The following is a 14318-nucleotide window of genomic DNA, read 5'->3' on the forward strand; positions in this document are numbered from 1 at the left end:
TCAGTGACAAATTGGATTATTTATAGTAAAAACCGATTGCGCAAGGCTTCTCTGGAGCCACCATGTGGTTCTATGAGCATCCTCAACCAGACCGAGGAGACTCCCTCCTCGACCCCTCCCACATTAACTGAACGTTTGCTCAGCCGCTGACATCACGCCGTTAAATATTCCCGTAACTTCTTCCCGACGTCGTCATCCTGCATGAGGAGCAGAGAGAAAGATTGAGCCTCGCGCTTCAAAGATGCATTTTGTAGCCTAGCTAGCTTTTCAGACATCATTCAGGATTCAAACAGTTATTTTGAGAAGACCGCGGTGCCGCCTCATTGTTCGCTTTTGTCTGCCAACAGCCGCTCCTCCTCCTTCATCGGGAGGAAAAGATATCCACGAGGTTTTAGTGCTAAAAAAAAAAAAAAAAAAGCGGTAGTGGAGAAAAGAACCAAGCTTTGTCGGGCGTGGTAGCAAGAAAGAGAGAAAAAACTCATCTTTTGTCCAGAAACTTTGAAAGTAGCCACAATGTCGCTGTCGGTTCCACAGAATGGGATAAAGGCGGATAGCGAACCCGTTATCGAGCTTTTTGTCAAGGTAAGACCGCAGTTCAGCCTTTTTATTTATCATTATTTGCTACAACCTATAATACGGTTTTCATTTACCTTTATTTTGCCCTCATAACCGTTTTCTGGACACCTTTTTTTTGTAAGCGACCTAGCCATTTCATATGTTAGGCTAATTAGTTTGCACAGATGGATACATTAGAGGTTTATTTATTTATTTTTCTCTAAGTTTATTTTTTGGGTTGTGGTCTTSTTCTGCAGTGTCACAAGCAGGACGGATGCAACTTTTCCTTGCAGCTTTGGCCTGATCCTGAAAACCGAGCTCGATGTGGTCAGAGCACATAAACTAAAGTAGCATTTTTAACCATTATTTGARCTGATGCATGATGTCCTAAAGTGATAGACTTTTAAAAATAATGTAAGTGAAACTTACTAAACCAGTGCAAAAATTCKTACCAGTTTTCAAAAAGACAAACATTTCAGTCTGTTGTGAATAAACTGCTTTTAGGAATTAAATCACTATTGTATGAATAGTTGATCAAATGTTAAAGACTATCAACTCTGAAACATAAAACCTTTTTATGTTTGACATGCATCTTTGGCTGAGTAGTGATCATGATGAAAGTGGAGGGATCATGTGAATGGCTGTTTTTCTTTTTGCAGTGTGTTCATTTCCAGGGCGGGAAACTGGTAAATGGAGAGGGGGGATATCCTGGAGAGGGGGCTGTTTTTTTGAGTATGTCCTGCATTGAAAGAAAGAGAGGTTGTCAGAGGTGTGTTGGGACCAGAACAGCAAAGGTTTAAGTTAACTTTTATAGTGGAAAAACACCCCTCAGGAAGAAAAAAAAAAACATTTAAAGAGGGTTTTTATTCTGGCAGAACAAATGTGAATAAGCTAACCATTTATTTGAGCACCTTTCACAGCCTGCAGGAGATGTTACATCATCCTGAGGCCTGGCAGGATTACAGTCCTGGCCAACTTTTCCATCTCAGCCTTTCCATTTTAGGTTTGGACAGCCAGAATTGTTTGCAACGTGTGTTTTTCCTGTGTGGAGGCGCGGTGTCTGTCTCCATGTTTTTTGTTATCCACTGGTGTACGCCATGTCTACATGTATTATTGACGACGGTGTTCTCACTTGGCTACATTAAACACAGTCATGGGACACAATGGAAGGCATGCAGGTTGCCTTGGGCACATTTGAGCTGTGGCTTTGTAAACAGCCGATGGCAACTGGCGCATGTTCTCACATGGGGGTGTCATATCTGTTGAGGCGCTGTCATATTTTGAAATCTGGCTGTTCTATAAAATGAACTGCCACAGAGTGTTGTTTTCTGTACAGATCCACCTTCATGTAACTCATTTACCCCTTTAAAACTAGCTGACAAACCCAGTTCTGACAAACTTTGATGAGCTTGCTTTCTTTCTACCTGCAGTGTTTATGGCAACAGTTGTCGCGTTGCCACAGCAACACGGGACACCGTCCTCATCTCTGCTTGCTTTTTACAGCTCTCAATTGCACTTAGATATGACATAATGGCTTTGAAAGGAGGAAGTTCGATCCTTGACCTCCTCTGTCAAAGATTAAGCATAGTTTTGGTCTGATTAATACCTTGTTTTGCATCCACCCATGTTTTACTCATCATTTCMATTCATGACAGGCTGAAGTAGTTTAAGTAAATGTGGTTTCATCGTGTGCTGTAATTGCAAGAAATTTAGGGCTGTGTATTGGCAAGAATTTGGCGATACGATACATATCATGACAGAGGGGTCACGATACGATATATCCCGATATATTGCGATACTATAAGCAAGGCGATATATTGCGATTTTTTTGTCCAAAAATTCTATTAAATAAAAACATCTTACTGGGGAAAAAAAATGAAAAACCAAAATTCTTTGTCTCAGAAAATTCAAATTTTACAGAGATATATTTTGATACATTTAGCTGTGTTCTGCTTTGTATGTATTTTATTTGTTTCATATTTCTTATTTCATCCATGTTTTCAATTATTAGACTAAATTTGACAATAAGTAGTTTAAAAATATATTTTTTGCAGCTTTTAGTTTTTAATATTAATTTACAATATGGTCACCCAACACTTAACAATAGCCTCTACCTCGAGAGGTAGAGTAGCCAAATGGCTGGCTCACTGCTGCCAACTAGTGGTCAGAGGYTGAACTACAACATAAAAATGAACGGCTGGCAGGAAAGTTGACATTTTAAACCTTAATAAAAAAAAATCAATACAGGACTTTAGAATATCGATACAGTATTGGGAAATGAAATATCRCGATATTTCAGTGTATCRATATTTTCTWACACCCCTAAGAAATATTGCTTTAGGGTTAAAACTTTACACGATTTTAAACTTTTTTTCATGAAGTAGGGATGTATGTGATATCGATATGAGTTATTTACAATATAGAGATTGTCTAATACATAGTCTAAATCAAATGTATGCATTATTGTGCATGTTTTCAAACACGGATTACATACCAATAGTACATTAACATTAAAATCAAGACCATTTTGTGTTTGACACCTCTTTTTGTTGCAATAAAAACACCTGTGTTCAGTTTGGTCCTGAACTTGTTTTATTTATTGGTGCGGATAGGGGTCAAGTAATGGCAAACCTTTTTTTATACAACTTAGAAGTCCTGTGTTGGGTGTGTTGTGTTGCGGGTGGAAGAGGCTGTAGCCTCAAACAACAAAACCCTACTTTCTCCACCACAGCAATGGGTTAGTCAGAGTAGGAATGCACRATATATTGACATTAACACCGGAAGATATTGGTCTTTTGTTTTTTAGCAGATAGTGTGTGAATGTGTGTGTGTGCATGGGTGAGCGTCTGAAGTGTAAAGCGCCTTGGGGTCCAAGTGGACTTGATAAGGCGCTGTRTAAGTTCAAACCATTTACCATATATCTTTATTGGTCCGATAAGTAAAACTGAGCCGATAATAACGTTAAATATTGATTTCCTGCTTGTTGCCATTTGTGTTTCTAAATTGGGAGGTGAGATTGTTGGTCGAGCGGTATCTGTATGATCATGATCGTGATAGTGATGCGCATCCCTACTCCAGAATGCAATAAATTCAGTCATCTGCTCTGTGATCCCTTTTKGTCTTTTGAAATATAACCAGCATTGTTAACAAAGTAAATGGACACAATTTCTGTCAYTCACCTCTTTAAAAGATATCCAGCTGACGCAGCACAGGGATGGAGAAAAGCTACACTGATACCACTGAAAAATGAATTGATCGGCACTTTGATTCGATACTTGCAATCAGATTGGGTCTTCTCTAGATTTTATAATATTTTTCATTGTTCTAATCTCCTGAATTTATTCCAGAAAGGCGTGCTGGGAAGGCATTCTTTACCAGCATCTGACCTGACTGAACGGCAGTTAGAATCCAGATGAGTCAAGAGAAACAGGCTTGCTTTATCTCTGGTCGTGTGTTCGTCTGCAGCGTGAAACTGTGCCAGGGTCACACAACGGGCTGCAAAGCATTCTGCTGCCTCCAGATTTCCAAAACTCCTGCCAGTATTGATAACGAAGCCAGTGAACATGCTCAAGAAGTGCTTTTAAGTCTGGATAGCACAAGGGCCCATCTGTGTTTGTGTACGTCTTTCAGGATGGTCCCATGGGCACCACTCAAATGAGAACTGTCAACAATGAGGCACTTCTGTTGGTGGTGCAGAGGATGGAGCACACTGACTTTTCCTCTGAATGCCCTTTCAGATTGATTGTGGAAATGTTTCATGTGCCTCRTGGTAAATTTTAAGAGGTGCAAAACAGGTTTCTTTTTTTAACATTGGGGTAGTGTCTCTTCTCGTCATTTTTTTGCAACCAGTCACGACCCGTGATGTTGTCTTGTGGTGTYATTTTTTATGGAAACTGATATTTTTCAGTCATTACTTCTGTACAGTTAGCACCGCTGCGTTAAATTACATGTCAGGTCGGATGTAACCCCTTGACCACAGAAATAATTATAAGCCTTTAAATTGCCTTCATTCATACAGTTTGACTATTGTTTGATTTGTTTTATTTTAAACCTTTCTTTTCCTCTGGGTGGTATTCTAAGCAATCTGCATTCTCCTTTTTTATTGGGAAATCAATAGAGCAGTTTATTTTTCCCTCTTATACAGCAAGGCTGAAGTCAGCATTATGAGTAAGGGGACAGTGATTATTGACTTGTTTCTCTAGTAAAGTGCGAGCCCTCTGCTGTGTTTTTATTGATGCACTGCGAATTTGCTTCTGCAGCACCTGGCTCGTCACTGCTGCTTCTTTGTTACTGTCTGGTTGAGTAAGTCTCTGGCTGCAGGCCTAATTGATTTGGCAGTGTGTTATTACACCAATTTAACAAGGGACTTTGCAAGGAGTCCTTTAATTTGTTTGAGACCGAAGTTAATTTTTGCCAATGTTAGTAGAAAATAAGTTCAGTTGTTGGTGCAACCACCTTCATGTTTGTTCATGAAAAAAAGCCATCTGAATATAATCCTTTTTTAATATATCAGTCTAAAAATGTGCAGCATTTCCAGTTAAGGTGGAGCTTGTCTCATTTTTGTAGTTCATTCAGGAAGCTGATGGTTTGTGAAACGCTTTTCCTGTAAAGCCGTGAAGAGGAAGGAATAGATCCTATTAGAGAGGGTTATTCAGGATACAGGAGCAATCATAGCCAAACATATGAGGATATGAAGATGAATTAGCATCTGGCTGTACATCTTTCTTATCATATTCAGTCACAGGTGGTTAAAAAAGCCATAAAAGATGACATGACAACATTGCTTTTTCTTTAACTGCATTTTTTCTTTCTTTTTTTACATTTGGGTTTAATTCCAAAAAGAAATTAACTCGTAACACTTTACCAGTAAATGGTGTAATGTTCTGTAATCTGAGAAATTCAACTGATACTCAGTGTAATCATTTTAGAGCTAGAAAAAAATTCAATTTCAACTTTGCCCAATTTTATATTGATTGTAAGAATAACGGAAGGTGCCAGAATGAAACATCCTTCTTCTTAACATTAGCCTTAAGAAATGGTCAAAGAATCATGGTCCAGTTCTTGTTCTGACGTTGGGTTGTGGGGGCAGCAGTTTGAACAGGGATGGAGGTCCAGACACTTTTCCAGCTCTTCCAGGATTATTCCAGGGTGTTCCCAGGTCAGCCAATAGACACAGTCTCTCCAGCGTGTCCTGGGTCTTTCCTGGGATCTCCTTCCAGCAGGATGTAACCCACATTGTTTTGCCCTTACAAAGTAAAGTCAAAAGTTTACAGAGCAATCACATGGTGTATTAACTACCCTCATATATCTAATTCAGCTGCAGTACTGTTTACGCTACCGACATCAGCCAGTTTATGGCATGATGTGAGATAAATATACCTAAAAATCTAAAACCAAAAAGAAGTCATTGGCTATGTTCACACTACAGGCAAATCCGACCCAAATCCGATTTTTTTTTGACCCATCTGACTCGTATCCGATTTTTTTATGACAGTCTGAACGAGACAAATCAGATTTTTTCAAATCCGACCCAGGCCGTTTCAGTATGTGGTTTTAAATCGGATATATATCTGATGTTTTCAAAGTGACTGCAGTGTGAACGCTCATGTCACATTCATCTGACTTTTTCATCAGTGAGGAGGGGGTGAAGGATCGATAAGACACTAACCTCAAGTCTCGCTGTTTAAATCTGTAGCTCCGTGTGTTTACAGCTCCAAAACACAAGTCCAGTTGMTTCATCTTTTTACTTTTCTTTTTCCATGTAGATAGTATGATAATAACGATGTCCAGCCTGGGTCACGGAGAGTATCAATCCTAAAGTTCGATACTCGGTCGATACTTTTTTCCAGCTCGTAGTTTCGTTCAAAATAAAACAAAGCTTCACTGGAGCATCCCGGTCAGAGGCAGCTTCAGATATAAACACTGAACTAAAGAAGCATGTCAGATAATTATTTAATCAGCTCTGATTAAACAACAACTTCCGATACGATGCGCAAAATGTAGCATCCATGCTAGCTCTGTAAACAAACAAGCCGGCTGATGAGATGTCACATCTTTTACTGCGCATGCGTGTCACATCAGTGCTGTGGAGCGTTCACACAGGAGTCTGATACAGGTCACATTTAAAATGTAATGTGAACGTTCACACAAAAAGATCGGATTTTTTCAAAAAATCAGAACTGAGCATTAAGACCTGCAGTGTGAACGTAGCCATTTATTCAGAGACGGCATTCATCCGCTGGCTGATTGTCCATTTCTTGGCATTTTGCATCATGTTACTTATTTTTCCACATTTTTGGATGTTAAATAATTATATCCACCTGCACTGAGCTCTTCAAGACTGCTTTAGATCCTCTGCACTCTGTTCAGCTTTTACTAGTCAATAGATCAAGTATAGAATCTATTCAATGGATTCACACATCTTTTAAAGTTTATTTCTTTGGGAATCTTCTGCCTAGTGGTATTGAAACCCACTGGTTTCCTTTTTTTWAAATATCTTTGTCCCATTTCACTAAGCTAGCTTACATCTGTGCTCTTTATGGTGTGGGGGCATCGGGATCCAACTTTCCACTGAATCAGATTGTTTTCACAGAGCGATCCAACACAGTRGTCATGTCTGACGGGATTTTTAAAGCTTTCCACTAAGTGATGCCTGCCTGAGTCAGAGTCACACCAAGGAGGTGTTGGTGTTTCCAAGTTCCAGCAGAATGCAACACCTTTGTGCAGTCATCTTTCTAACTTTGGTAGGAGCTTTAAATACCCACCCAGCCCAGCCTGAGTCACTCGTCATAGGKCCAAGCCTCAGTGCTGACTTTAAACAAAGTCTGTTAAAATAATTGAGCACATTTGTTAAATGTATTAACAAGGGCCTTKTTTCACCATGWTTTACATATCTTAGCTTGTCATATTCAGTGTCCAAATRTTGTAAATTGGGTTAACACTTTAMAAGTATTTTGTTGACCGTACAAACAACATTTTATGTGTTTGGTATTGAGCCTATCCTCTCTTTATTTTAACAGTTTCCCTTTTTTATTGTTAGAACAGAAAATATGACAAAGTATAAGGCTCATGGGTTTGAATTTATCCCACTCATTATGCCTCCTTAATTTCCCTGCAAGCTGACAAATTACATTAACATTATATATATAAATAACACTCTTCATTTCAGCTGCCGTTCTAAGCCCAGCCCAGCCTGTAGACTTTTCCAGCAAACGTGGAGAGGCGTCGCCACAACGTTACCGTGGCTGCCCGCTCTCAGGCGGACATTCCTGCTTTGTGTCAGAACAGGAGGAGGAAAGCTGCGGCGCTTGTTCCATCGTTCCAGTTCCTTATTCGGTCAAGTGTGGCTTGAACCTTCTGCGCGGTCCAACTAATTTAGAAAATGAAGTGTGCTGGGGAGGGACGTGCATGTCCGCCATGTTGCTAAAATTAGGTCGTTGGCAGAGACTGGAAGGGCCGTGTCCTGCATGAACAGAATTCATTGTTCCTGACTGCAGACGACTGTGACACTGTCTTCAAAGAAGGCGTTGATAAAGTGAAATCTATCTAATCAACGAAAAAATGAAATTCTAAATAGCTCTTGATTTTTGAATATTTGTAAAATGTCACGTCTGGGTTTGTGAGAATGATAAATTGCACTTAATTGAAAGTGAGTCAGTTGTATGGCTGTACATGACCATATATTGTCTGGTTTAAGACGAGGTTTAAGGTTTTAGGTCCAAGTTCAACCTGTCATTAACCTTCGTTTATTACTACTGTCATGTTTATTTATAGCTAAACAGCCGACTAATATTTTATTGCCTAAAATGGGAACACTGAGCCAACAACAGTCTTAATAAAAACATGAATGTACTTTTTCACTATTAACAATAACAAATGAACTCAAAGTGAAATTCAAACTTTTACATTGAAATTTTACACACCATAAAATATCACATTCAGTTTTTCAATCCATAAAAACAAATTCACAGCTTTTAGGTTTTTCTGTGATGGTTGATAACGATTTAATAACAGCGCTTTTAATTAAGGCACTGTCAAACTTCASACATAAATACAAGCAATTGGCGCTTAAATTCTATAATTAAAACATAACTAGTATAATAATTTTACTTTGATTGCAGCAAGTGTAGATTACCTCATCATGATAATAAACAATTGTATTAATCTTAAAATAAGCTTTTAGTTACTGCAGAACCTGACCGTTTTTTATCCAATTGATAGAATGACCGATTTACTAAAATAATAGTTAGCTGCAGCCTTACAGCTGATGAGTGTTGGTCATTACACACATGGCCACATGAGCAAAGATAGAGGGATGACCTCACCGTGTCAAAGATGGTGATGTCTCTTGAGTCYACTGTTTTGAAACCTCAGTGTCCTGAATAACTCCTAGATAACATCTCAGTAATGTAGCCTCCRCTGATGTAAAATTTGAGTCTGTTAGCAAACATCAGCTGTTGCTGAGTGGCTGCTTCAGATTTTATTTTGGTCCATCTGTGATAAGCTGTGGGAAAGATGGTGTAAAAACCTGCAAAATCTGATTCCTTTTGCAAATTCACATAAACACTACGGTAAATATTACTGGTTGCATTTGGAAAATGTTTGTCGTATTAGTTGGGTAAATATGCTTATTTTGTTTTTTCCATCTTGCTAACTTGTGCACATTTGCACATTTAAACACTGATTGTATTGTTCTCTTTCTTGATGTTATTATCTCTAGTTTGGTCTCCTTTTTGTTCCAAGTGCAGTCTTTTTATCCTTTATCCCTTATTACTGTCTTAGTATCTGTTGTGTTCTTGTTCTCTTTCTTGGTATTCACTGTGGTCGGCAAAGTAAAAATTTCATTGCTCAGGGAAACGTATTTCATCTGTGTTTATGACAATAAACACTTTGAATCTTTGTAACGTGCCTAAAATTTGTCAAACAAAAAATGCTTTGTGGTGTTGGTTTTCATGTGGCTCTACAGCATCCTTTCTCTTAACTGTTACTCTAKTTACGTCTGACTCAGAGGAGGATAGTGTTCAACGGGGCATCTTAAACATTTTAAAGCTTGTTTTCTGGTTTTGTCCCTAGAACTGGTATTTCTCTTTTTTAACGTCACTATCAGCTGTTTGCTAAAATGTGCAGTGGAAATGCAGCTCCACCAGAGTAATGTCTTTAAAGTAAGGAAGGCCTTCTTTTTGGAGGGAAGTAACAGGACATTTCTGGAATAGTTTCTCCCTCTCCGAATGCCCAACCCCCCATGACTCCAGAGAGAGGCCCAGGATAAGGGGAGAGGGATAACAAGGGAAGAAGAAAAAAGCAGCTTGCTTAACCGCCCATTTCCTATATACCTTATTATCTACCCTCTCTTTCCTTCTCATGCCTCTTGTCCTCCTTCATATCTGTTGGCAAAACAAGAGAATCCTAATTTCCCTCGTTTCCTGTAATTTCTCTGCTGCAGAGAGTCTGTTCTACTGCAGACCCCAGAGGGTAGGAGCCCTGCTATGGCTCAGCTCCGACCCTAACATTTGGTTCAGGCGTGCTGCGGCCGCCTTTCTCGCCACTTGAGACTGATGAACTCCATTTCAAAGCTATTCTCTCACTAGAAGCACCTTTTTTGATTTCCAAACGACATTCTGTCACAGGCTTTGCATTTTGATCATGGCCCAAAAGAGAACTCGCTTCAGACGGCTCACCTGCATTATTATTCCCCTCCGCAGTGCGAGCTCTTCTTTCTATGACATGTGTTCAGGCCATTTCCATGGGAACAGTTGCTGTGTCGCGTTTCAACCCTTCATTCAGGCTTGAATGGTTCTCGGTAGGTGTTGTTCTGGAGGTTAATCATCCCATTGATGTCTTTCTGATCCTGGAAGAAGAAGTTCGGGCTTTATTTTGTCCACAAACCACAACCGCCTCAAGGCTAGAGTTCTGTTTTCGAACTGATCGTGTAACGTTTAATGGGGATTTTCATTTGCCGAACAATGGCAGTGTGATTTAATCAAAGTGTTTCAGATATTGAATTCAAAAGGGGAGAGGGTTGCGGTACAATGGGAACCAGCAGACGGATCAAACAGAGCCATCCCACTGAGTGTCGCAAAACAGCAGCGAGCCTGGAAGCACTGGACTGGCTGACCTCTGAAACAAAGTCCTCTATTCAGAAAAGATCAGAACATGCATCTCTGATAGGCAAATGTTTATCAAAAATGTTCTACGTTGACTGATTTAATCGTTGTATCAGTGTTTTGTGTAAATCTCTGTTCAGAGACAACATTTTGTCTATCTTTATTTCCCATCTCTCTCAGCATTATCACTTTTTATGGGAAACAGACAGACGTGAGAGAAGGAGGAAATAAAGAGACTGAGGACATGAGAGGCAGATAGACAACAGCTGGCTCACTTGTTTCCCAGAAGCTAACTTACTGGATGCAGACGTTAATTCTAGAGCATCAACAACTATTGATTTTCCTTCTGTAAACAGAATKGCAAACCTCAAAAAGACATGATATCCAGTTACAGTTTAACCTAAAAACCCACAAACTCAGCATGAAAAGCAATGATGTGACTTTTTTTTGTCGATGCACCATGAATTTTAAGAGTTCAGGAGGACACAGTCTGAACAGTTTCRCAGTGATTGCTTTCAAATTCACAACATGCCGTGTTTCATAACCATCTGCAAATTTCATTAAGATCCCTGACAAAACTCAGGTAATCCAATAAAAAAAGGCTTATTCTGCTTTCTGATGTGGAATTCAGATGACTGGGGGTTGAGCAGAGAACAATATGATTTAAAGGGGTAGAAAAACAAGGGAAATCAAAGAACAAAGATGAATGACTGCAGGGAGAGCAGCTGACATCTCTGCCAGTGTTGCACAGATACTGTARCATGTGTAATTACTTGGTGGGGATAGAAAACAACTGCGGTGATCTTTCTCTTTTTTATAGTTGCATCTTTTTCTCTCACTTTGTACCAGATTTTAGCATTTAATATTAAACCATGTGATACCTAATCCCTATAAGGATCCCGTTTACTCTTAAAAGTGCTTCTRGAGATGAATGAAATGATGTGCTAAAGTCCTAACGACAGAGAGGTCCGTTCACCAGTTCCCCTCCCCCCTAAGTTTTTTTTTAAATGAAGGAAGCCTGAAAGTGTTATTATTTCAAATAGACCCTCACTGAGTAAGTGAAGCGAAACGCCCTAAACCTTGTAAAGGTTTCGCAACACAGAAAAATATTTACCATAAGTATTATGGCCTTTACAAGTTTCAACCTCAAGTTTTATCTCTGTTATCAGTTATAGAATACTTGGGGGTCCTGGCTAGTTGAACTGTGTTTTGTGCTTGTAATAATTACCTCTGACTTGTTTTTTCATCATGTTGTGCACYGTGTTGTTAGTAATAAGGCCTGAAACATAACAAAGTAGGTACTCTGCTTCTCTAATTGCCTGATTGTTTATTTTATTTTATTTTTTCAAGGCGGGAAGTGATGGTGAGAGCATCGGAAACTGCCCCTTTTCCCAGAGGCTCTTCATGATTCTGTGGCTCAAAGGAGTCGTCTTCAACGTCACCACAGTAGACCTTAAAAGGTGATTCTATTATTGTACTCTGTTTTTCTGTTGTTTTTTTTTACTGTCATTTATTTGCTTTTAAACTCTTCTTTACTCTTCTTGTTTTGATTTGCTTTCCTGGGCGKGTCCGCAGACATTTCAGCCTTATTGGAACACTTAAATTCGGCCCCTCCTTTAACACCCTCACTGATTCTCTATTGCTTATTTGGATTTCCCATGACCCTTTTCACAGGCTGGAGAAAATCAGAGACAAATAAACACCCAGACTGTGGGGGAGCTATTTTAAGGTTCTTGACTTAACCTACTTCCTGCCTAGATTTTGATGGGGATCATGTTTTTCTGACCACTGGAATCAGAAAAGGGTKATCTCCTGCAGTTTAAACTTCCCTCTCAGCTGCAGGAATATTTACTTTCACATGTGGGTTTCTAGTACCAGAAGCTCCTTACTATAAATCTATCATAAAAGCAGACATAACTGAGTTACTTTCTCGCTCAGCTCTGTAGATAGAAGTGGTGCTTATTTGACTTTTTGTCTGTTTTTTGTCACATCTGCACGTTCAGTTAGTGCCAAGATTAGATACATTTGGATACATTTACCTCACATTTACTGTCAAGCTGGTTGTTGAAACAAACGGTGTAAAGAAGCAGGAAATGTTATTCTATACTTTGTGTATTTTCCCTTACTCCAGCTGCATTGTGTACTTTTTACTTTTAGTTTCTTTGAGGTATGACTCATAGCTGCAATTTTTCTGTGCCATTTGGATTCTCTTATCTTGAGTCAACATAAAATGTTTGTTTTGCGAAAGGAGGCGTGTGTTTGCTATATTTATAGCRGTTTTTACTGTTGAAATTTAACTGGAAGAGCCGGGGATACAAAACATGTTACCGTGAAAGAAAATTCGGACTAAGACAATATACTTTACATAAACTTGAGTCTTTACTTTTTGTTTTCTTCTATCTTCGTGCGCACTTCTCAGTGGTATCTTAGAGGAACTGTACCACACCCCCTTAACATGCCAAAGAGTTGAGGTCATTTCCACCCCTCTTTTGGTGGCCTTAAATGGCTTTTCCCAAATTTCAGCCACCGTGGTCGCAAAAAACCCTCTCGTCTCCATAGAGGTTTGTTTTTGTAGGTGACATTAATATCACTGAGCTGCTGGCTCAGTTGAGTCAGCTGTTGAGTCACTGCTGTGTTTTATGTTGTTTGTGTCCTTTTGAATTCTCAGTTGTGTTCACACAGCTCATTCAACACATGCTTATTTCTGTTTGCGCGGCCGTGTCAGCTGCCTGCCAGCTGGTACAAAGTGTGCTGSTTTGGAGGCTATAGAAAAGAGGAGACGCAAACACTCCTTGAGACAAACACACACACAGATAAAGACAAAACATATGGAGATTTTTTAGATCCACTTCAGCACTTAAATACTTTTCTTACTTTAACAGGAAGCCYGCAGACCTCCAGAACTTGGCCCCTGGCACACACCCTCCCTTCATCACGTTCAACGGCGAGGTCAGAACCGATGTCAACAAGATCGAGGAGTTTCTCGAGGATGTCCTCTGCCCRCCCAAGTGAGTGCTCTCTGATGCATGTGATAATAGGCTGCCACACCTTCGCACTAAAGGCAGCGCACTATTGTCAAGGCGCAGGGCTTTTAAAGGCACTTTGATCATGCGGTGAAAGGGCAGAAGCCTTTTATGGATTTAAATGAAAAATATTTTACAGGTTACCTTAGGTCCTTTTTTAGCCACCTCACACTGCAAAAAACKGAATTTATTTATTTAGAAGGGACAATGCACATTAATCAACATTTCTGTAAATGTGCCAGAGTTAGCCACAGGTTAATTTTCATCTGTTGTCTCTGAAATACTTGATTTGACTCATTTTTTATTTCAAGARTCTTAACAAGTAAAWTTTTCTTACTCCATTGGCAGAAGTTTTTGASTTAATTTGAGTCAAATTTTCAGRCTAACAAGACAAATAATCTTACACATTCTGAAAACAAGATTATTATTCTTACACGATCAGTTCTTGTTTAGTAAATCAGTCTCAAAACAAGATCAAAATGACTTTTTGGCTGATATAAATTTTAAAACTTGGTAAGATGGACAGTTTTTGCAGTGCAGTAGAAAGCAGAACTAAATATTAGTTTCTTCATCATCAGTGACTTTTTTCTTTTTTTTAAAGAAGAAAAAGAGAAGAAAAAAGTGAAATGTAGTGGGA

The 14318-nt window shown here is 39.2% G+C and overlaps 1 protein-coding gene across 1 annotated transcript in view; it reads left to right on the top strand.

Moving 5' to 3' along the window:
- The first annotated feature begins 182 nt into the window (after positions 1 to 182).
- Positions 183 to 14318, top strand: part of clic4 (chloride intracellular channel 4) — an 18115-nt gene continuing 3979 nt past the window's right edge. The window contains exons 1-3 of the mRNA XM_014032152.1: positions 183 to 582; positions 12009 to 12118; positions 13541 to 13666. Of these exons, the coding sequence (XP_013887606.1) occupies positions 514 to 582; positions 12009 to 12118; positions 13541 to 13666 (305 nt within the window). The 5' untranslated portion in view covers positions 183 to 513. The remainder of the gene's footprint in view (positions 583 to 12008; positions 12119 to 13540; positions 13667 to 14318) is intronic.

The sequence above is a fragment of the Austrofundulus limnaeus genome, unplaced genomic scaffold, assembly GCF_001266775.1.
Source record: "Austrofundulus limnaeus strain Quisiro unplaced genomic scaffold, Austrofundulus_limnaeus-1.0 Scaffold1383, whole genome shotgun sequence".
NCBI classification, from domain to species: Eukaryota; Metazoa; Chordata; class Actinopteri; order Cyprinodontiformes; family Rivulidae; genus Austrofundulus; species Austrofundulus limnaeus.